This window comes from Schistocerca piceifrons, chromosome 1 (assembly GCF_021461385.2).
Source record: "Schistocerca piceifrons isolate TAMUIC-IGC-003096 chromosome 1, iqSchPice1.1, whole genome shotgun sequence".
Taxonomy (NCBI): Eukaryota; Metazoa; Arthropoda; class Insecta; order Orthoptera; family Acrididae; genus Schistocerca; species Schistocerca piceifrons.
The window spans coordinates 913668133-913690750 of record NC_060138.1 but is presented as its reverse complement, the minus strand read 5'-3'; the positions used below and the strand labels follow the sequence as shown (position 1 = coordinate 913690750).

The 22618-nt window shown below is 40.1% G+C and overlaps 1 protein-coding gene across 1 annotated transcript in view; it reads right to left on the bottom strand.

Moving 5' to 3' along the window:
• LOC124717053 (eIF-2-alpha kinase activator GCN1) overlaps window positions 1-22618 on the bottom strand; it is a 265579-nt gene that overhangs the window by 186623 nt on the left and 56338 nt on the right. The window contains exons 7-8 of the mRNA XM_047243734.1: window positions 13086-13185; window positions 12897-12994 (exon numbers count right to left, since the gene is read on the bottom strand). Coding sequence (XP_047099690.1) covers window positions 12897-12994; window positions 13086-13185 — 198 coding nt within the window. The remainder of the gene's footprint in view (window positions 1-12896; window positions 12995-13085; window positions 13186-22618) is intronic.

Below are 22618 nucleotides of genomic sequence, written 5' to 3'. Positions count from 1 at the left end.
TTACAGAATTTGAATCAGAAGTAAGCAGAAGATGAAAATATTTAATCTGAAGCATGTGAGTTTCTATTGTAATATTTATAGTAAAGAATTTCCTCGACATATTGTTAGTATTTTTACTATTCCCAACAAGAACATTTAAGTAGCATTAGGTAAAAGAAGGAAATATTTATCAATCAATTTGTTTTGTTGTAATTTCCATATTAAAGAGCTCAATTTTAAGTTTTTACTCGTCACAACAAGAACATTCAACAGCTAACACGTCAATATTACTAAACTAGGTAATGATGATCTCATAAGTGCCTATCTAAATTTTAGCGTGCACTACAGTAACATTTGCAGCCACCGAGCACTGTCGCTCTTTGTGAACAGTGAAACAGCCCGACCGGGGCAGTGGCACAGCGGGCCTTGTAATTAATTACAAGTGGGACTTCAAACTACGGCTCACGACCACCAACAAGCTGTGACTGCGATAGCCCGTGAAAGATTATTCTGATCACATTGAAAACTTACAAAATATTCAAATCATCCAAAATAATAATGTGTCTTTTAATTTACCAGCCAATTAGTAAAGATAAGGGCTGAAATTCTTAACAAAATTGAACATTTTAACTGTAACTCGGTATTGCTTAACAGGGAACAGTGCCTAACATTTGAAGTTATGGGACAGCAGTTTTTATATAGACATCTTTAAATCGTCTGCAGTTCCATTAAACTCTGAAAAAAATTATTTTTTAACATTGAAAGTATTACCTGCGAAATCTACTGCAAATTTTGTCTTAGTAATTTAGACCAATGTTTTAAAGTGTGAAAAACTTTGTTTAGTTGAAAATGAAACAGACATTTCATTTATCGCTAGGTCTTAATTCGATATATCAGCCAAAAGGTGAGGTTCGAGATTTCAATCGTATTTTTAGCTAAAGCTAAATGGACTCCTAATTTCTATAACCACTGATTTTGTTGTCACTCTTCGGAAGACGAGTTATTTCTTCCAGACAACGTCAATTATTGCTGGCAGTTTAACTTTTTCACAGGTGCGCCAGCGTTTTGCAGTGTAGGCCTAATACTGTAAATATTTTCACCTGGAAATGACGAGGACTGAACGCGTAAGCTATAATATAATCATCAGCTGACATGAATGGCTTCAAAATTTGACACATCCAAGCGGTGAGTACAAAAGAACTGTCGGTAAATGATGCAATGTGCTAGTAACAGTTTAAAACCATTGTCATTTTCAGCTGCCTTGGCACAAGAGCAGTGAAATATAATTGTTTCTATACACGTATTATCATCATTTAATACTATTACATTGAATTTATTTTTTTTTAAATAGCGTTTCCAATCTCACGAGATTGGAGCCGCTACTGTGTGTGCTCCGGAGCGCCAATGCTTTCCTGTTTGGAATGGTCTGCTTTAGAGTAGGTATAGAGCATTTCCTGTGATTTAAGAAGTCAAAAGTAGTTAAGTTGTCACAGAAATGGCACCCTAGCAATAACTTTGTCATTACATACCATAATTCTAAGTACTAGTGTCTATTACTATTAATTACTCATTCAAAACTTAAATATATGCGGATGCTGATAAACTTGCGGATGCGGATTAATTGCTGCGGATTAGGACCTTGCAGATGCGGTGCGGATTGCACTTTTCTTATCCGCGCAGACCTCTACCTATCTATTACTATATTCATTTATTAGCCTTCCTGTCTCTTCTAGTTATTAGTAACATACCTATTTCCAAGAGAATCTCAGTTTATGCATTTATGTACTATATATCTTTACCATTAATTACAATTAGGAGGAGACATGAATACTGTATATCTTTTCCAGGGAAGTTGCAAACTTGCTTTTGAATAAATCATTTTATTTTATCAGTGCACATAAGCTATTATTTTCTTAAACAGTTTTTCCTGTTGCTGAGCAACAATCATACAATAAATTTTAAATGAACACACCGTCATTTGACTGTATTGTTCTTTATTCAATTATGACCCAGGTTTTGGCCTTTTATGCCATTTTCATGTAATTAAGTTTATGCCATTGCAGGACATCAAGCTAAAAACTGACCATAAATTAAGAAAAACCAAGAGCAAATTATATGATTTCATCTGTATGCTTTGATGGTTTAGTTTCTTGAGTTTCTATCTGTTAATTTAATATCTAATAGCCACAATCCTCGCATTTTCATTTGCGTCGGAAAGTAAACCGATTTTGTGACGTATTACAAGTTCCTAATCAGGGCGAATTATTTAGTCTCACCTGAGTGTTTTGGTAGTTTGGTTTTTGAATCTCTGCATGTTAATTTAATTTATTACATACAGTTCCTGCATTTTTCTCAGGGTTTAAAGTAGAGTTCCACAGCACGTGCCAATAGTCCATTTATCTCGGTAGTTCAGTTTTCCACGGTCCTTAGTATGGATAGGGACTGCGATTTTAGTGTGTGGATACAAGCTGAGTCAGTGACACTTTGCTGTAAGTTCCAGGCTGTGGAGGCTTCGGTTACACGGCTTGAAGTTTCAGTGGATGGGCACCACTGTTGTGGGCCAGCCGTGGAGATCTAACTGACGTCCAGAATGTCTGAGTCCTCCGATCGATCCTCACCAGTGGCCTGCCCAGTTACTGCTCACACTGAGGTGACCACACACCTGTGGTCAAGAGGGAAGTCACCCCGCAGTGTGGAAGGTGGCAAAAGACTTCCCAGGGGGCTGCATGTAAGGCGTCCCTGGTTAGGCTGACAAACAGGTTCCAGGTGCTGTCTGTGGCTGACACTGTACCTCAGCCAGATGCAATTGCCTGTCCTGTTTCAGAGGAAACCTCTCAGCCTGCAAGATCTGGGCTATCACAGAGGGTGAGATTACTGACAGTTGGGGTCTCAAACGTTAGGTGCGTTATAGGGCCCCCCTTAGGTACATGGGTGGCAAGAAGGGGAAGAAAGTTAATGTGCATTCCATGGTGGAGTCATTCCAGATGTGGAACGGGTCCTTCCAGATGCCATGAAGAGCACAGAGTGCAGCCAAGTGCAGTTGGTGACTCACTTCAGTACCAATGATGTGTGTAGCTTTGGACTGGAAGAGAGCCTCTCTCATTTTGAATGGCGAACAAAAGTGGTAAAGGCTGCCAGTCTTGCTAGCAAGATGAAAGCAGAGCTGACCATTTGCAGCATAGTCAACAGGACCAATTGCGGACCTCTGGTACAGAGCTGAATGGAGGGTCTGAATCAGAGGCTCAGACGGTTCTACGACTGTGCAGGCTGCAGATTCCTCGACTTGCGCCATAGGGTGGTTGGGTTTCAGGATTCCACTGAACAGCTTACAAGTCCACTACATGCAGGAGGTGACTACACAGGTAGCAGGGGTTCTGTGGCATTGACTGGGCGGTTTTTCAAGTTAGAGGATCTCATGAAAATACAAAAAGGGCTTCAGTCACAAAGGGTGCAGGCAGAACACAGGAAGAATGCAGATGCAGAAACCATAGGTATAACAGTTGTAAACAGTCATAGCTGTGTTAGGAAAGTACCAGAGCTCCTAGTGCTAACACAAAGCACTGCTGCTCAAATCGTTATAGAAACTGAAAGCTGGCTAAAGATGGAGATAAGTTCAGCTGAAATTTTTGCAAAGAACCTAACGGTGTTTTGAAAGGATAAGCTAAACACCGTTGGCGGTGGTGTGTTTGTTTATGTTAGGAAGTAGTTTATCTTGTCACAAAATTGAAGTAGATAGTTCCTGTGAGTTAGTATGGCCAGAGGTCATTCTTGGCAACCAGAATAAAATAATACTTCGATCCTTTTAACGACCTCCCAATTCAGATGATACAATTGCTGAAAGGTTCAAAGAAAACTCAAGTTTGATTTCAAACACATACCTGGCTAATACAATAATAGTTGATGCTGACTTTTATTTACCATCGATATGTTGGTGAAATACATATATAAGTCTTGAGGTAAGCATGAAACATCATCCAAAATTGTGCTAAATGCATTCTCTGAAAATTATTTTGAGCAGTTAGTTCATGAGCCCACGCGAATAGTAAATGGTAGTGGAAACACACTTGACCTCTTAGCAACAAGTAATCCTGAGCTAATAACAAGCATCAAAACAAATACAGGGATTAGTGAACAAAGGGTTGCAGTAGCGAGATTGAATATTGCAACCCCCAAATCTCCAAAAATAAATGAAAACAATCAATTACCAACAAAATTATTTAATTGGATAGATCAAAAATCTGCTCACCAAGCGTCAGAAGAACACACACATAAAAGACTGTCATGATTGGAAAGTGGCTCTGAAAGCTCGCCAATCACAACAGTCTTTTATGTGCATGTTCTGCCGCTGCTTTATGAGTAGATTTTTTATCTATCCAATTAAACTAAATAAATGAAAGATATACCTACTCAAAAAATAAGATAAAAATTCACTTGATGCCTTCCTCACACACAATCTCCACTCCTTCCAAATTAACAATGAAAGTGTACAACAGATGTGACTTGAATTCGAAGATACAGTATCGGCAGCAATCAGAACACCGTTGCAGAAACAACAAAAAAACATGCCAAATTAAAACAGGTGCAGAATCTCCAAGACTGGCGATCTTTTACAGAAGCACAGACTTCAATGTGAGATGCTTATAATAGTTTCCACAGCGAAATTTTGTCTCAAAACCTGGCAGAAAATCCAAAGAGATACTGGTTGTGTGTGAAGTATGCTAGTGGCAATACACAATGAATACCTTAACCGTGCAATAGCGATGGAGATATTGTCGAAGACAGTGCTGCCAAAGCAGAAGTACTGAACACAGCCTTCTGAAATTCCTTCACCAAAGAACACAAAATAAATATTTCAGAATTCAAATCTAGAACAGCTGCCACATGTGTAACATAGAAGTAGACATCCACAGAGTAGTGAAGCAACTTAAATCATTTAACAAAAGCAAGTCTTCTGGTCCACACTGTATACTAATTAGGTTCCTTTCAAGGTTCCTTTCAGAGTATGCTGATGCAATAGCCCCATACTTAACAATCACATACAACCATTCGCTTGATGAAAGATGCATACCCAAAGACTGGAAAGATGCACAGGTCACACGAATATTCAAGAACGGTAGTAGGAAAAATCCGCTAAATTATAGGCCCACATCATTAACATCGATATGCAGCTGGATTCTGGAACATATATTGTGTTCGAACATTATGAATTACCTTGAAGAGAATGGTTTATTGACACACAGTCAACACGGATTTAGAAAACAGTGTTCTTTTGAAACACACCAAGTGGCTTGTAGTGAAACGTGTGTGCTTATGGTATATCGTCCCAGTTATGTGACTGGATTCGTGATTTTCTGTCAGACTGGTCACAGTTCGTAGTAAATGATGGAAAATCATTGAGTAAAACAAAGTGATTTCTGGCATTCCCTAAGGTAGTGTTATGGGCCCTTTGCTGTTCCTTATTCATATAAATGATTTGGGAGACAAATCTGAGCAGTCATCTTAGGTTGTTTGCGGATGATGCTGTCGTTTATCGACTAGTAAAGCCATCAGAAAATCAAAACAAATTGCAAAACGATTTAGAACAGATATCGGTAGATAAAATTAAGAAAAATATATAAACACAGTTATTGAAAATGGCATAAAAGGCTGAAACCTGGGCCATAATTAACTAAACAACACAGTCAAATAGTGGTAGTTCACCTAAAAAAAATTATTTTCTTGAGTATTTCTTTCATCTAGTTGCATATCCCAGACATCCCAAAATTGTGACTGTTTCAAGCATTTGAGTATTGTGATGTAGTTAACCAACACTGTGTCAATGTGTTAACTACAAACATTACACCTATGTTGAGAGTCAAGTCAGCTGTCACTTTTTGCACCAAGTGTTAACCATTCACATGTTTTCCTATATTCTGCAACAACTTCCATGTACGTAACTGTGTCAACTGTAAACAGCCACAGAGCTAACAAGGTACAAGTTCTGCATGTACACGTACATCACTATCATCAGCCATTGACACCTACTGCTGGGTAAAGGCTGCCTCTAGACTTTTTCATGTGGTCTGGTCTTCACCAATATTCATCCCCTTTATTCCCACTTATTTTACAAACTAACTTTTTATATCTTGGAATCTGGTAAAGAATTTCCTTGAGCCCATCTACCACCAATTCACCTTGTCCCCAATCAATTTTTACTACATTCATAATTACGTCTTGTAGTGCAACGTATCATTTGGTTCAGTGATGTTTTACTCAATATCTGCCTAACTTATGGTTCACAACAAATGAAAGTATTTCTTTTTATTAGTTAAATAATTTAAGATCATCAATTAATTGGAAGTTTTATTACTTTTGAGCACATAAGCTGGTATGGATTGATGCCACATGTCTTCACGATCGCACCCAGATGGATCTCCGAAATATCGCACAGTGAAGACGATAATGTCTGGCAGCATACCCGTGAAGAAGATACACAGGACGTGTTGTTCGCGCTATGACTGAATGATTTAGCGGGTAGTATAAGCTGCAATATCAGGCTTTCGGTACCCGCAGACTTGACAATTATTCCACACTACAGTGTTCTGGCTTGGAGAAGAGGGGCACGCCGTTGAATAAAGGGAATGCCATGACAATGGAGCTTATGTCACAGAAAACATACCATGCTTAGTTATCTGTCAACTGGTAAAGAACTGTCATTTAGCACTCTCAGCATATTACTTATAATGTTATATCAAACACTGACCATTCATTGTACATGCAGAGTTTCCTTATATACATCAATTGTAACACAGGGGCAATATAACTGTGCTCAAGAAGTGCTTTCTACTATTTAATAGAAAGTTAAAAGTTTATCTAATCATCCAGATTCTAACAAACAACAGCAACAGAGAACAGGCCCACATTAATATGATCTATATGATTAATATAAAGATTTATTAAAGATGCAACAGCATAGAATGGATAATTTCAATTGTCACAACCTGAACACACACATTTGCTGCCAGTCCAGTCTGTTCTCAGAGATACTTTTTTGTTTTACTTTGTCTCCCAATAATTCTTATCATGTGTGGATGTAGTACAAACATATAAATAAAAATGTGTGTAAAAGTGAGAGCTAAGTTCTGGGTGCACAAATGTAACAACAAAAACCACATTGGAAGCTTAGTTCCAAATACTCTCATTTGGCTTAATAAAAGCACTCCAGTTCAGTTTTAGGAAAACTTCTGTTTGTTTATTTTGCTGTCCATGCTTCAACTACACTAAATTTAAAATTTCATCAACTGCTTTTTGTCTTGTTGATGTGTAGAATTTTCTTCATAATTCGTTAATTATACATTATTTTAGTCTTACTGCAATTGAATTTCAGACCTTCTTTCAAATCTTACTTTATTAAGTTCTTTCCTTTGTTGTTAACATTTATCTGTACTAGTCAATCAGTGTCACATCTTTAGCAAAAAAGTTTCACATGTTTCAGCAACATATTTTCTCTCTTCATTTTCGTAGTTGAAGTGTTTCACAACTTCTCCTATGACTATTGAGAATAGGTTTAGTGTTATGGACTCTCCTACACTGACATCTATCAACTTTGAATTTCTCAAAATCCCGTTCAGTTTAACGGTAACAGCAGAACTGGCATACATACAATGATGAGCCAAAACATTGTGACCACCTGCTTAATAGCTTTGTTTGTCTGTTTTTGGAACAAAATCACTGACTCTGCATATCGTGAATCCAAGAACTTGTTGATAGGTATGTGGATGGTTTGTGGCAATAGATGTCTATGCACAGATCATGTAATTCGCATAAATCATGGGCCACTAATTTGCGTACACGGTGATGGCACCTAATAGTGACCCAGATGGGTTCCATAGGATTTACATCGGGTGAAATTTGCCACTGAGACATCAATGTGAATTCATTATAATGCTCCTCAAAACAATGTAGCAAGGTTCTGGCTCCAAGACATGAACAATAATACTGCTGAAAGATGACATCGCCGTCGGGGAAGATGTCAATAATGAAGGGGTGCAGGTGGTTCACAGCTGTCAGTGTGTCTTCGATTACTATCACAGGTCCCATGTAAGTGCAGGAGAATGTCTCCCATAGCATAATACTGCTATCACCAGCACGTGTCTGTGGCACACTGCACATTTCAAGCTGCTGTTCACCTCGATGACGGCTTTAGTGCAGACGACCATCGACCTCGTGTACCAAAAATGAGATTGAGCCAACACGTTTCCACTAATTGACAGACAAATCTCAGTTGTCCCATGACCACTGCAATTGTAACTGAGGATGTCATTGGGTCAACATGTGAACATGTAGGGGGTGGTCTGCTGTGGAGCTCCGTATTCAATAATGTACAATGAACGGTGTGCTCCGCAACACTTGTGTGTGCGCCAGCATTGTGCTCTTTTGGCAGAGATGCCACAGATCACCACCTACCCTATTTTACAGAACAGACAAGCCTCCGAACCACTCGTTCTGTGAAATGTCATGGACATCCGACCATTTAGCACTTAGTGGTAGTTTCACTGTCCTCCTGCATCTTTGCAAAACAGTAGCACATGAACATTTGGCCAGCTTCACTGTTTTCACGATAATCATTCACAAGCTCTGTATAATAATAATGTGTCCTTTGTCAAATCCGCCTATCTCAAGCACTCTCTCTATTTGGAATCCATAGCTTTGCTAGGGTGATCCCCTGCCCATGATTGCTCTGTTTGCATACTCTTGTTACCGCGTCACGTGCCTGCAATGCCACAAGACTGCATTCAACATTGCGGCTGGCAGTGGTCATAATGTTTTGGCTTATCCTTGTACATTTACCTGTATGCCAACGTAGGGTAAACAGATGATTTATTTATTCACAACACTGGCAAAGATTTTTTTGAAACTGAGTCAGAGCCTTTCGTGAACTTATGGATTTTAGATTAAATGTTAATTCAAACTCATCACTTCACTGTTATATGGTAACTTGTTACTTATCTTATTAAAATCTAGCTTAACCGCCCCCCCCCCCCCCTCCACACCTATTGGGTTTGTGATAATTTTAGTGAATATTTTGCCCATTCAGAGAAGAGGCTGAAAGTTCTGTGATCTTTTATGTTAAGGGATAGTATAACAGTGTCAAAGACTGTAACACAACATTAATCAGGTATCCACTGACAAAAAGTGTCTGGATCATATGAATCAACAAACTAAGCAGTTCTGCTAAATTTGAGCTTGTAAAATTCATGTTAATACCCTCACTCCCCTCCCTCCAAACCTCCCTTTGCAACAAATAATGGAAAAAACCAAAACTTTCACGAAAAACTACTTGCCTTACAAATTTCAGAAGGCATTTTTAAGTATGTATACATTTTCGTGCCAATTTCAGAGGCAGATAACATGGTAGCAACTATATTATGGACATAGTATGCATATGTCTAAGGAAATCTTGAAAGAAATTCAACAAGTAGATGAAAAGAACCTTACTGAAGGAATGAATTCTATAAACAGAACTGCAGAGAATACCAGTTTTCATTTTGATTGGAAATTTACAGATTTTTGGAATATCTCATTAAATAACTTTAATATCACAAAAGAAAGCAGAAATGTCCAAAGAGACTTATTAGAAATTTATGGTTTATAACCAAGACACAATCAAATGGGACACTGGCTGTGGTGTACATGTATCGGGTGTCCCTTAAGTCTTTTCCTGATTACAAACATTCATAAGGCATTTGACACACAGATAAATACTTTTCATCTTGAATTGCATGTGATATGTTTAAGTTTTTGTGTACATACATACTTACTGCTGCTTTGACAACATCATTATGAGAAGGATAGATTAAGAACATTCAGCCAAAAGGCATCCTTCTAAAGTAGAAGGACACACACACACACACACACACACACACACACACACACACACACAACTACTGCGTCTGGCCGCTGTACTACAAGCAACTGCACATGATAGGAGAAGCAATCTGGATGATAGGGTTCAACAGGTGGCTGGGGCGGCGAGTGGGAATGATGGCAGGGTAGGGGTAGGGGACAGTAAAGTGCTGCTTGTAAGAGCATACAGGAATGTAGTGTGGACAGGTTAGGGCAACTAGGTGCTCTCTGCAGGGGTTCCTTTTTTTTTGGGGGGGGGGGGGGTTGGGGGGGGGGGGTTGGGGGGGGGGGGGAGGGGAATGAAAAGGAGAGATGAAAAGGAGAGATGAAAAGGATGGGAATAAAAGCTAATAGTTTCATTGGTGCAATAGGAAGCTCTGTAACATTATAGTGCAAACAGGGAAGGGTATAGGTGGGTGAAGGACAGTGATTAACAAAGGTTGAGGCCAGGGCAGTGTGAAAACCTAGCATATAGTGCACGAAGAGGACCCACCTGCATGAATCAGAAAAGGTGGTTTTGGTAGGAGCGATCCAGATGGTGCAGGCATGAAGCAGTCACTGAAGTGAAGAATGTTATGTTGGTCTGTGTACTCACCAACTGAGTGGGCCAGCTAACTCTTGGCCATAGTTTACCTATATGTAAGACCTGTTCCATACATCCTCCCACCACCACTTACTTCAGTCCTGTCACAAGCATTACCTATCCCATCAAAGGCAGGGCTGCCTGTGAAAGCACACTTGTGATCTGCAAGCTAAGCTGCAACCTCTGTACTGCATTCTGCGTGGGTGTGACAACCGACTACATGTCTGTCTACTTGAATGGCCACCGACAAACTGTGGCCGAGAGACTGATGGCCCAACCGGTTGCTTAGCACACTGACCAACACACCCGGCCGGAGTGGCCGTGCGGTTCTAGGCGCTACAGTCTGGAGCTGAGCAACCGACACGGTCGCAGGTTCGAATCCTGCCCCGGGAATGGGTGTGTGTGATGTCCTTAGGTTAGTTAGGTTTAACTAGTTCTAAGTTCTAAGCAACTGATGACCTCAGAAGTTAAGTCGCATAGAGCTCAAAGCCATTTGAACCATTTTTTGACCAACACAACATTCTTCACCTCAATGACTGCTTCACAGTGTGTGCTATCGATTCCTCCTACCAACACCACTTTTTACGAACTGTGCAGGTGGGCACTCTACCTGCACTATATCCTACATTTTTACAACCACTCTGTCTTCAACCTCTGTTAGTCCCTGTCCTTCAGCCACCTACCCCCTTCTCTGCCCCCATTCTAACATTACACAGCATTCTACTCCACCAATACTCCACTGGTCTTTATTCCCTTTCTTTATAGCTCTCCTTTTCCACTTTACTATTCTCACTCCCTACCCCCCTGCTCCCCAAACTCCCAACTGCACCTAGCTGCCCTGCCCTGTCCCCACCACATCCCTGTATGTTCCCAAAAGCAGCACTTTACCATTCCTTACCCATACCCTGCCATCCCTCTCCCTCCCTGCCCCAGCCTCCTCCTTACCCCCATCACCCAGATTGCTTCTCCCATTATACGCAGTTGCTCACAGTCCAGCATCGGTGGTCAGTGACAGTGCTCGTGTGTGTTTGTTGCACTTGTGTTTTCTTTTGTGTGTGTGTGTGTGTGTGTGTGTGTGTGTGTGTGTGTGTTTGTTTTATCAACTTGCTCACTTGTTGGCAGTCTTTTTATTGTACCTGTCTGTGACTTGACATCTCCACTGAGTAGCAATCTATACTTTTTAAAAGATTGTCATTATTCCATCCTGGATTTTCCATTGTTTTGTTTTGCGTTACTTTGTTTGCCTCAGAGTCCAGTGACATAAAATAGGGAAATCAGACACCATTTGCAAACAACATGTACGCAAATCAGGAGGAAGTCCAATGTGTACTCTGGTATCATGAGAGACAGTTACCAATAACAATCCGGAGAAAATTCCAGAAGGCATACCATTGACTGCCACCAGATAGTAAAAGCATCAAAAAGTGGTATGTGAAGTTTAAGGAAGCAGGGAGTGTATGTGATCTCTAAAGAACATGAAAGCCTTGATGTTTAGTGCAGACAATTCAGATAACGAAAGACATCTGAATAGCATGTCACAGGAATTCAGTCCCCCGATCCTCACATGAATTGTGGATTCCAAAGACATTGGTGAATGCCATCCAAATGTAAACAACTTCTTTTCCACACATACAAAGGCTAGATCATGCAGCCCTTGCAACTCATGGTTTACAGTGCCCATTATGTCTTTACTGCTGGCATGCTGGCTAAGATTGAGGAACATGATGACTATCTGAAAAGTGTCCTTTTCTCAGATGAGGCCAAAATTCAAGTGGACTGTTTTTGGTGACTGTGTCTCTTGTTACCAGAGAGCACATTGGGCTTTCCACTGGCTTGATACATGTTGCTTGTAATTGGTGGCAGGTTCTGCTGTTGTCACAAAGTGACAGTAAGTATGTATGCACACAAAAAACTTTAATATGTCATATGCAATTCAAGATAAAAAGTATTTATCTGTGTGTCGTATTTTATGCCTTATGAATGTTTGTAATCACAGAAAGACGTCTGGGTCACCCAATTAAAATATGCCTAGATGTGACAGCTGGGTTCTGCATGCGTCAATGTAAAGACAAAAATAAATGTTCCTGGAAGGATGTGATATTTTAAAACGAGATGTTTCACTGATAACTACATATGACACTTAGTGGTTCTATGGTATTTCTTGGCATTACACATTTCTTAAATAGAAAGGAATGTAGTACAAAGTAACCATTCTATATCAATGGAACAGAAAATTTTGCTTTTTTTCCACTTTTAGAAACTTTCTGGTATTTCTCTAATGACAATGAGAGAAATACAAGGAGACGAGATGATGAAGACACACAAGCCATTATCCAATTAATTTTATTGCACACATTACAAAGTAACACTAAAAAAAAAGTACGGTACTCTAAAAGTACTGAAGTAGGCAATGTGAATTAAAAATAAATTATTTAAAATAATTTCTCACCTTCAACCAATCTATAACTTTCTGAGGCACTTCATTACTGAACTTTGAGCACCAAAGGGAAAACATATCCAGTGCATGAATTAATGTTTTCTCATGGACTGAAAAAAAAAAGTGAATCATACAGAATTTTCAAAAATCACACAATGATGTTTAATACATAAATAAAATACAATACAGTAATATGCAAACCTTCTACATCCAAAACTTTTATAAAATGATCTGCTGCTTGTGACGCTAAAAGGTGGACGCTGCTTCCTGTAACTGCATTGTAACTAAGGTTGCCAGCACCCTGAAAGAAATAATTTACATTTTTCTATAAACAGTCATGATTAGAAACAAACTTTTAAAAACTCATTATTACTAGCAAGATAGGTAGTCTAAGATGAAAAGAGCATGGAGGCCATTTGTTAGAACAATGACAGGTAAAGATGAAAGGGGAGGCATGTGAAAAAGCAGCTTGTCAAAGATGGTACATTCATGAGCACTATGCCAGCTTCCAGCTTCATCCCAGAGATGACACAACACACTGGGAAGTAAAGCTGGATTGAGAGGAAAAGAAATGAAAAGCAGAATAAAGTGATGTGATTAAGAACAGAGGGGAATACTTGGAAGAAACCAACCAGATATATGTGAGTAGAGCTCGTACACTGAGGGTTCCTTACAAACTTAATTCTGTATATGGATAGTTCACCTACAGGTTTTGATGAGTGAGTTTGCGAATATCAAAATATGTGACATAAACGGCCGGCTATATGTCCCTATTTTTTTATTACATTGGCTTAGACAACTAATTTTTTTCAACAACATACATTACAACTTGATACCTCTACCCATTCCTGAGAAAAAGGATCCTTAACAGACAGGCAGCAAGACTGGCAACAAAGTGATCCTATAAAAGTTCCATTTTTAAAACCGTAAAAGGTAAAAAAAGAAAGAGTAAACAAAAAATACAAAATATCAACTGTAAAAAGTGTGTGTGTGTGTGTGTGTGTGTGTGTGTGTGTGTGTGTGTGTGTGTGGAGGGAGGGGGGGAGGGGGGGTTGCGAGCATGTTCTCCTCTCCAGAGCTCAGGAAAACTAGTGATGAGTGAGAAGCTCCAAATGGCCCATGTTATGTGGGAGGCACTGGAGTCCTACTGTAGAGTACCACTGAACAGACTGTGGCCATGGGCTGCATGCGGTCCAACCCTCACCATTTGCTCCTGTGATTTATTTTTTACTCATCTTTCATTCCTTCACAGAAAGCAGAGGGCAGAACTTAGTTTTTTTGAGCTACACCAGGCTAGCTGGCGTTGCAAGGGGGGGATTCCAATTTGAAATAATTGCTTGTCACATGGCACACTATTTTTCAACCTGCACACTTGAGGAACAATTCAGTCACAGCAACAGGAGTTGCACATGGGCCTGCAGGTAATGGCATTGTTAGCTGTCACTGGTTTGTATATTCAACAATACACTAGTGAGCTTTATCAGTCTATTCATTAGTGCACTGAACTTTTCATGGCGAAGGTAAGCAACAATTTTTGGTATTTCTGTGAATCTGTAAGCATTTACTTCACCATTATCAGTCAATAACAATATCAGAAAATGTTTTTTCCTCTCTTCATAGGCATTGTTGCATAGATTCACCATCCCCTCTTTAAGAAGGTCTAACGCCTAGAATACATAAGCAAGGCAAAGTAGAAAGCGCTAATTACAAGACGAGATGTGGCCATTTCAGGAAAGCTCAATATAATTATTATTTTCTATTTTTGTAACTGCTCAATAATATCATTTGCCCTATTTGCAAAAGTATTGTAGCCATCCCAAATGAATACAACTTAAGAAGACACTACAAAAAGTCTGCATTTTCAGAATTTCCAGAACAACATAAGAAGCAAATTTCTTCCTTGATGGTCATAAAACCTGTTAAAAGACTCATGAACTGTAACAGAAATAAGTTTTGAATCATCTCATCTTACCGCAAAAACTTGGAAGCCATTTACAGATGGAAATTTTGTCAGGAATTGTTTCAATAGGTGCTAAAAAGGTCGGCCTGGACTCAGTTAAACGTTCTGTGAAAATGCAGTTAAATCTTATGACTCGCACATGAGAACTACTACAATGTTGGCAAATATAAAATACACACACACACACACACACACACACACACACACACACACACACACACACAACTCGGTCACACAACTGCAGTCTCAGACAACTGAAACCACACTGCAAGCAGCAGCACCAGTGCATGATGGGAGTGGCGACTGGGTGGCGTTAAGGAGGATGCTGGGGTGGGGTGGGGGAGGGATAATATGGTGCAAGTGGCGGACAGTGAAGTGCTGCAGTTTAGACGGAGGGCAGGGGAGAGATCGGGAATGGAGAGGGTGGAGGGATGTAGCAGAAAGGAGAGAGATAAAAAGAAATAAAAAGACTGGATGTGGTGGTGAAATGGTGGCTGTGTAGCACTGGAATGATGGGAACAGGGAGGGGGCTGGATGAGTGAGGACAGTGAATAATAAAGGCTGAGGCCTGGAGAGTTATGGGAACGTAGGATGTATTGCAGGGAAAGTTCCCAGCTGTGCAATTCAGAAAAGCTGGTGTTGGTGGGAAGGATCCATATGGCACAGGCCGTGAAGCAATCATTGAAATGAAGGATATCATGTTTGGTAGCGTGTTCAGCAACAGGGTGGTCCACTTGTTTTTTGGCCATAGTTTGTCGGTGGCCATTCATGCAGACAGACAGCTCGTTGGTTGCAAGCCTACATAGAATGCAGCACAGTGGTAACCCTGCCTTTGATGGGATAGGTGATGTTTGTGAGCAGACTGGAGTAGGTGGTTGGGGTGATGGTGGTGGTGGTGGTGGTGGTGGGAGGATGTGTGGGACAGGTCTTTCATCTAGGTCTATTAAAGGGGTAAAGGGGTATGAGCCATGAAGTAAGGGATTGGGAGCAGGGGTTGTGTAGGTTCGGTGGAAAGTACCAGAGTGAGTGGGGTAGGATGGATAGTGGGCACGACATTCCTTATTTCAGGGCATGTCAAGAGGTAGCCAAAACCCCAGGGGAGAATGTAATTCAGTTGCTCCAGTCTTGGGTGGTACTGAGTTACGAAGGGAATGTTCCTCTGTGGCTGGACTGTGGGACTTGGGGAGGGGGGGAGGGGTTTGGAAAGATAAGGCACGGCAGATAAGTTTTTGCACAAGGTTGGGAGGATAATTATGGTCAGTGAAGGCTTCAGTGAGACCCTCGGCATATTCTGAGGAGGACTGCTTGTCACTGCAGATGTGACAACCAGGGGTGGCTAGGCTGTATGGAAGGGACTTCTTGGTATGGAATGGGTGGCAGCTGTCGAAGTGGAGGTACTGCTGGTAGTTAGTAGGTTTGACGTGGACGAAGGTACTGATGTAGCTATCTCTGAGGTCGAGGTCAACATCTATGAAGGTATGCTAAACTGACTGAGAAGAAGAGAACAGACACAAAACAACTGCCCACTTCGGGGATAACCAGTATCCAGTCACCAAGCAAGCTCTATACCAGGCTGCTCCAACTGGACACTCATAGATACAGGTCGGCAAACTGTGCCAGGGTGTATACACGGACAAGGAAAAACAAATTCCCAGATTTTTCCTGGATATCCCAATTAAAAACACACTTTCTCCTGGGTGAGTTAAGTGACATTATACTTTCCCTCGGAACTGTAAAACGTATCAAACCTTTGAATGGTTATGGTTTTATACACCAGCGTAGAATTTCCCAGCACTTTAAAGAACGAAACTCAGGGGAAAAACACGTTTTGGAAAGATGTTTGATGTGCAGCAACACGTGCGCTGCATATTTGCGTATTACAAAATTATAAATTTGAATTCCACCAAACACTGCATGTTACTTTCTGAAGCATTGATATCGAGATTGGGATGTGCTTTCGTAAGCCAGTCATAGCTCATGTCACGTGATCTCACCAGCTGATGACAGTAGATATTCAGAACATAGGACACTATAAACAGCAAAAGTTAATGGTTTAAATTTAAATACATAATGGTGCTCATGAAAACCAAAGCTTTCACATATAATATTAGTCTCTAAGGTTAACAGGCTGCAAGAGAAGCTAAGCTTTCACATATGATGTTGGCCTTTCATACATGCATTACACAAGATACGTATATAGCACAAATGGGCCAGTAAAATGTTTAATAATGACATAAATGTCTGATCTTCTGGGGTCGAAATTCTTCTAAATGGTTCGTCATCAAAGAGTTGATTTTTTAAATGAGGGTCAAATGCCTTGTGATTAAGAAATTCATCATACATTCTTGCACATAGTTCATCTTGCGCAAAAGGAAATTTACTTGAAAGTAACGTTTTACAATCTGCCATTCCAAATATTTTCCCGCAATCTGTTATCAATAGGTTCATTTCAGCAGTTGCCAGAGAGCGCCAGATAACAGGCGTCACCGCACTTGCGCAGCTATGATAACGTAGGAAGGCTGTATGTTCGTACATGAAAAACATTAAAAGATCTTACATTATCTCATAAAAGAAACAAGATATCAGAGGATACTCCAAGAGCATCGCAGTTTCTTGAACCATACTAAAATGCATAATTCAGCTTAAAGTGCACACCTGTAGGTACAGATCCCAATGAAGTAGGCCTCGACCTGATGTTAAGCTTTTCACTGTGGTTTTCAGGATGTAAATTCTCTTGGAGTACCAGTACCATATTATCTCATGTTTGGTTCTTTATAATGGCGTAATGCCATATGTGCTAGACAATGAAAACGTGCACTTTAAATGCAGCAAACAGTTGAAACTAACCAATAGTGTGGAATTAAACACTTCGTTTTAAATAAATTGACTGCCGAAGTGGAAAAGATAAACAAATTTCTTTAGAAAACTGACAAAAATAACTTCATTGTTCTGCAAGGTGATTAATGCTTGACTGTCAAAAAGGTGGAAATAAAATAAAATCTGAAACTTTCCCTCCCATACAACAAAGTTGGTCGAAAGATTGAACGGTGCACAGATAACTTAGTCTTGGTACTGACTTCCTTCCTGCAGAAGAGAGTAGATCGTAGCTGAGTGCTCACTGCATTAGCTTGGCTACACCTCGCTTCCAGTTCTTTCACTATGTTGCCATCCTGTAAGAATATGCATCCTAAGTACTTGAAGCTGTCCACCTGTTCAAACTTTGTTCCTCCTATTTGGCACTCAATCCGTTTATATCTCATTCCCACTGACATTACTTTCGTTTTGGAGATGCTAATCTTCATACCATAGTCCTTACATTTCTGATCTAGCTCTGAAATATTACTTTGCAAACTTTTAATCGAATCTGCCATCACAACTAAGTCATCCAATCACAACTAAGTCATCCACATATGCAAGACTGCTTATTTTGTGTTCACATATCTTAATCTCACCCAGCCAGTCTATTGTTTTCAACATGTGATCCATAAATAATATGAACAACAGTGAAGACAGGTTGCAGCCTTGTCTTACCCCTGAAACTACTCTCCCCAACCATGAACTCAATTTACCGTCAACTAACTGCTGACTGACCATCCATGTAAAGACCTTTAATTGCTTGCAAAAGTTTGCCTCCTATTCCATAATTTCGTAGAACAGACAATAACTTCCTCCTAGGAACCCGGTCATATGCCTTTTCTAGATCTATAAAGCATAGATACAATTCTCTGTTCCACTCATAACACTTCTCCATTATTTGTCGTAAGCTAAAGATCTGGTCCTGACAACCTCTAAGAGGCCTAAACCCACACTGATTTTCATCCATTGGTCTTCAACTAATACTCGCACTTTCCTTTCAACAATACCTGAGAAGATTTTACCCACAACGCTGATTAAAGAGATACCTCTGTAGTTGTTACAATCTTTTCTGTTTCCATGTTTAAAGATTGGTGTGATTACTGCTTTTGTCCAGTCTGATGGAACCTGTCCCAACTCCCAGGCCATTTCAATTATCCTGTGTAGCCATTTAAGACCTGACATTCCAGGGTGTATTTGATGAGTTCCGACTTAATTTCATCCACCCCAGCTGCTTTATTGCACTGCAATCTACTGACCATTTTCTCCACTTCCTTAAATGTGATTCTATTTCCATCATCATTCCTATCCCATTCTATCTCGAAATCTGAAACATTACTGATCGTATTTTTACCTACATTGAGCAACTCTTCAAAATATTCCCTCCATCTGCCCAAGGCATCCACAGGATTCACCAGCAGTTTTCCTGACCTGTCCAAAATACTTGTCATTTCCTTCTTACCTCCCTTTCGAAGACTGCTAATTACACTCCAGAATGGTTTTCCAGCAGCTTGACCCATAGTCTCCAACCTGTTTCCAAAGTCTTCCCAAGATTTCTTCTTGGATGCTGCAATTATCTGTTTGGCTTTGTTTCTTTCTTCAACATAACTTCCTCTGTCTACCTGAGTTCTTGTATGTAGCCATTTTTGATACGCCTTCTTTTTCCTTGACTGTGTCATTCCACCAAGCTGTTTGCTTCATCCTACTTTTACACACTACTGTTCCAAGATATTCTTTAGCCACTTCTAGTACTGTGTCCCTGTACCTTGTCCATTCCCTTTCCAATGACTGTAATTGACTACATTCAACTAACTGGTACCTTTCTGAGATCGCTGTTATGTACTTGTGCCTGATTTCCTTATCCTGAAGTTTCTCCATTCTTATCCTCCTACATATGGGCCTGACCTTCTGCACTTTCGGCCTCACAATCCCAATTTCACTGCAGATTAAATAATGATCAGTGTCATCAAAGAATCCCCTGAATACACGTGTCCCCCTAACAGCCTTCCTGAATTCCTGATCTGTTGTTATATAGTCAATGACAGATCTGGTTCCCCTGCCTTCCCAAGTATACCGGTGAATGTTCTTATGTTTAAAAAAGGAGTTTGTGATTACTAAGTCCATACTGGCACAGAAATCCAAGAGTTGTTTCCCGTTCCTGTTGGCCTCCATATCCTCTACAAATTTACCCATAACCTTTTCATACCCTTCTGTTCGATTTCCAATCCTGGCGTTAAGATCACCCATGAGCAGAACGCTGCCCTTGTCCTTTACTCTAACAACTACATCACTGAGTGCCTCATAAAAACTACCCATCTTATCTTGATCTGTCCCTTCACAATGCGAATATACTGACACAATCCTAATTTTCTTGCTAGACACTGTCAAATCTATCCAAATCAGTCGTTCGTTTACATTCCTTATTGCAACTACGATGGGTTCCATTTCTTTCCTGATGTGAAGCCCTACACCTCATTGTGCTATTCCTGCTTTGACTCCTGACAGGTAGACCTTGTATTCTCCCACTTCCTCTTCTTTCTCACCCCTTACCCGAATGTCACTAACAGCTAAAACGTCCAGACCCATCTTACTTGCAGCCTCTGCCAGCTCTACCTTCTTCCCAGAGTAGCCCCCATTGATATTAATAGCTCCCCATCTCATTACCATTTGTTTGCCAAGTCGTATCTTAGGAGTCCCTGGTTTGTCAGTTAGAGGTGAGACTCCGTCACCTCCAAAGGTCCGAGGCATTTTGCTCTGATTATTGCCAGCATCATATTTAAACGACCAGGGAAGCAGGTTGCTAGCCTTACTTGCCCCGAGTCCCATTGGGTTTTACCCCTAACGGCTGAGGGACTAACCGGTGGATTTGGTAGTCTTTGCCATATCAGCACAACGGTGACCACGACTCAGAATATGCGAATGTATTTTAATTCAATTGATAGCTCCCGGCCGCAGACATCCATTTTGTTTTCATTTGACATGAGAGCTGTACACGAAGAGGTAACAGCAACATCACTAATTGTCAACATGAGTCACGTAGAGACTACCCACTTCCCCACTATAACTCAGACTGCTCTGCGCATCAGCCCCGGACCTACAACATTTCCAAACCAGAGCAATACTAGATAGTGGCGTCCCCCTCCCTCGAGTGTTTGAGATAGGACGTCTAAAATTTACAAAAATCAACTTTTCAAATATATGTCCATTTTGTAGCGCACATCTTCCTGAAGAGTCTGATACATAAAACATATTGTTAGAGGAAATATAAGCCATGTTATTTGGTCTTAAGTGCGCCAAAGTGCAGTGCCATGCTTCTTCACACGCCATTCTTCTACTGCATGTCACTGTATTTTGCTCTGTGGAACTCATATTCAGGACAGTGGAAATTAAAATGTCCTGTGGTGCCTCTCTGCTCCCGGTCAGCCAGTTTGACATCCTGCCCCCTTAAAAAAATTCGCAATTAATACTGGGTAGGATAATTTGTAACTGGGAGAACAAGAACTCTTCAGAAAATCAGCACTATTTATTGCCTATTAGCTAATAACTTGCTGTTTTGTGTGAGATAAAATTAAATATAGGATACATAAAACCAGTAAAGATAAGAGACAAGCAAGACAGTAGACATTTCTTCAATCCTTAGGTCCCAGCATTTTTTTCTCTCTAATCTTGCTACAGCTTTACATGGTGTGCTTTCCTTTCTACGAAAGAATCTTTTACCTAATCAAAGTTCGTCAAACGTTTTGCTACATGAAAAATCGAAATGTCGTTGTCTACTACAGAAAAGGCTGTTAATGCAAATAGTACCCAAGACTGGTGTGATTTCTCGATCTGATCACGTCTATTTTGTCACTGTCTGCTAGATAAAACAAAATAGGTCTTCCTAATATTGCAGCAGTTGTAACACACACCAAATAAAAAAGACTTTTGGCACAAAAGGCCATTTTTGTAACACTACGGAACATAACTCACAGTACCAATATCAAATGCTTATAAGGCCTACTACAAGCAAAAAGGTTTAAGTTAGAAAGGAGTTTCACATTTCGTTCATATGCTCCCGTTTCTCAAGCATGAGATTGAAAAGAAGTAGTATGAAATTTTTATATAAATTTGGAATTGTTATATTCTTCCATAATTTGTGTGATGTCCCCGTTTCTTCTCCATCCTCGTTCTAACAAAGAATCTTGTCATCATTAATTCTGTAACTATTCCTGCCATTGTCAAAACTTATTCTCCAGTTAACTTCACTAACCCTGCCAGAATCACCTGTATAGTTTTCCCGCGATTATTCTCTGGTTAGGCATTATTACATGTTTGTACTGTGTGTTTTCCGCGCTATTCTCAGAATAGAACATAACTGGCTGCTAGCCGGGGACTGTACAACTGATGCTTACTAGTGTAGCGATCTGGCCAAAAATTTCCTGTTGAAATTTTATTTTCTTGGATACACCGAGAAGATAATCATAATCTTTCTTACCTGTTATTCCTGTTAGTCGTTTATTTCCACTGTGATAGTCTGAATCTGTGGATTTTGTTAGTAATTATAACAATGCTGATCATTTGCAAACCCAGTCAACCACATAGACAAACATTCTTTATTCTGCAGCAATAAATTGCACTTTATTCTTTCAACATTGGCATTCATCCGTTCAGCTTTATTCCGCTCATCTTGTATAGCCCCATCCCCTTCTGTCAACAGGAAAGTTTATTTATAGATGCGACGAGGATTCCCCTGACAGAGACATCAAGTACACTATGCACGCATTCAAAAATCAACTTAGATTCATTCAGAAATCAGTTTAGAATGCGTTCAAAAATGTTCAAAAACCAACAGGGATGTGTTTAAAATCATATGAATAATTGATAGACCAACGTGCGCTAGATGCTACGCGCTCTGTGAAATAAGGTTTTTTTCTTCAAGACT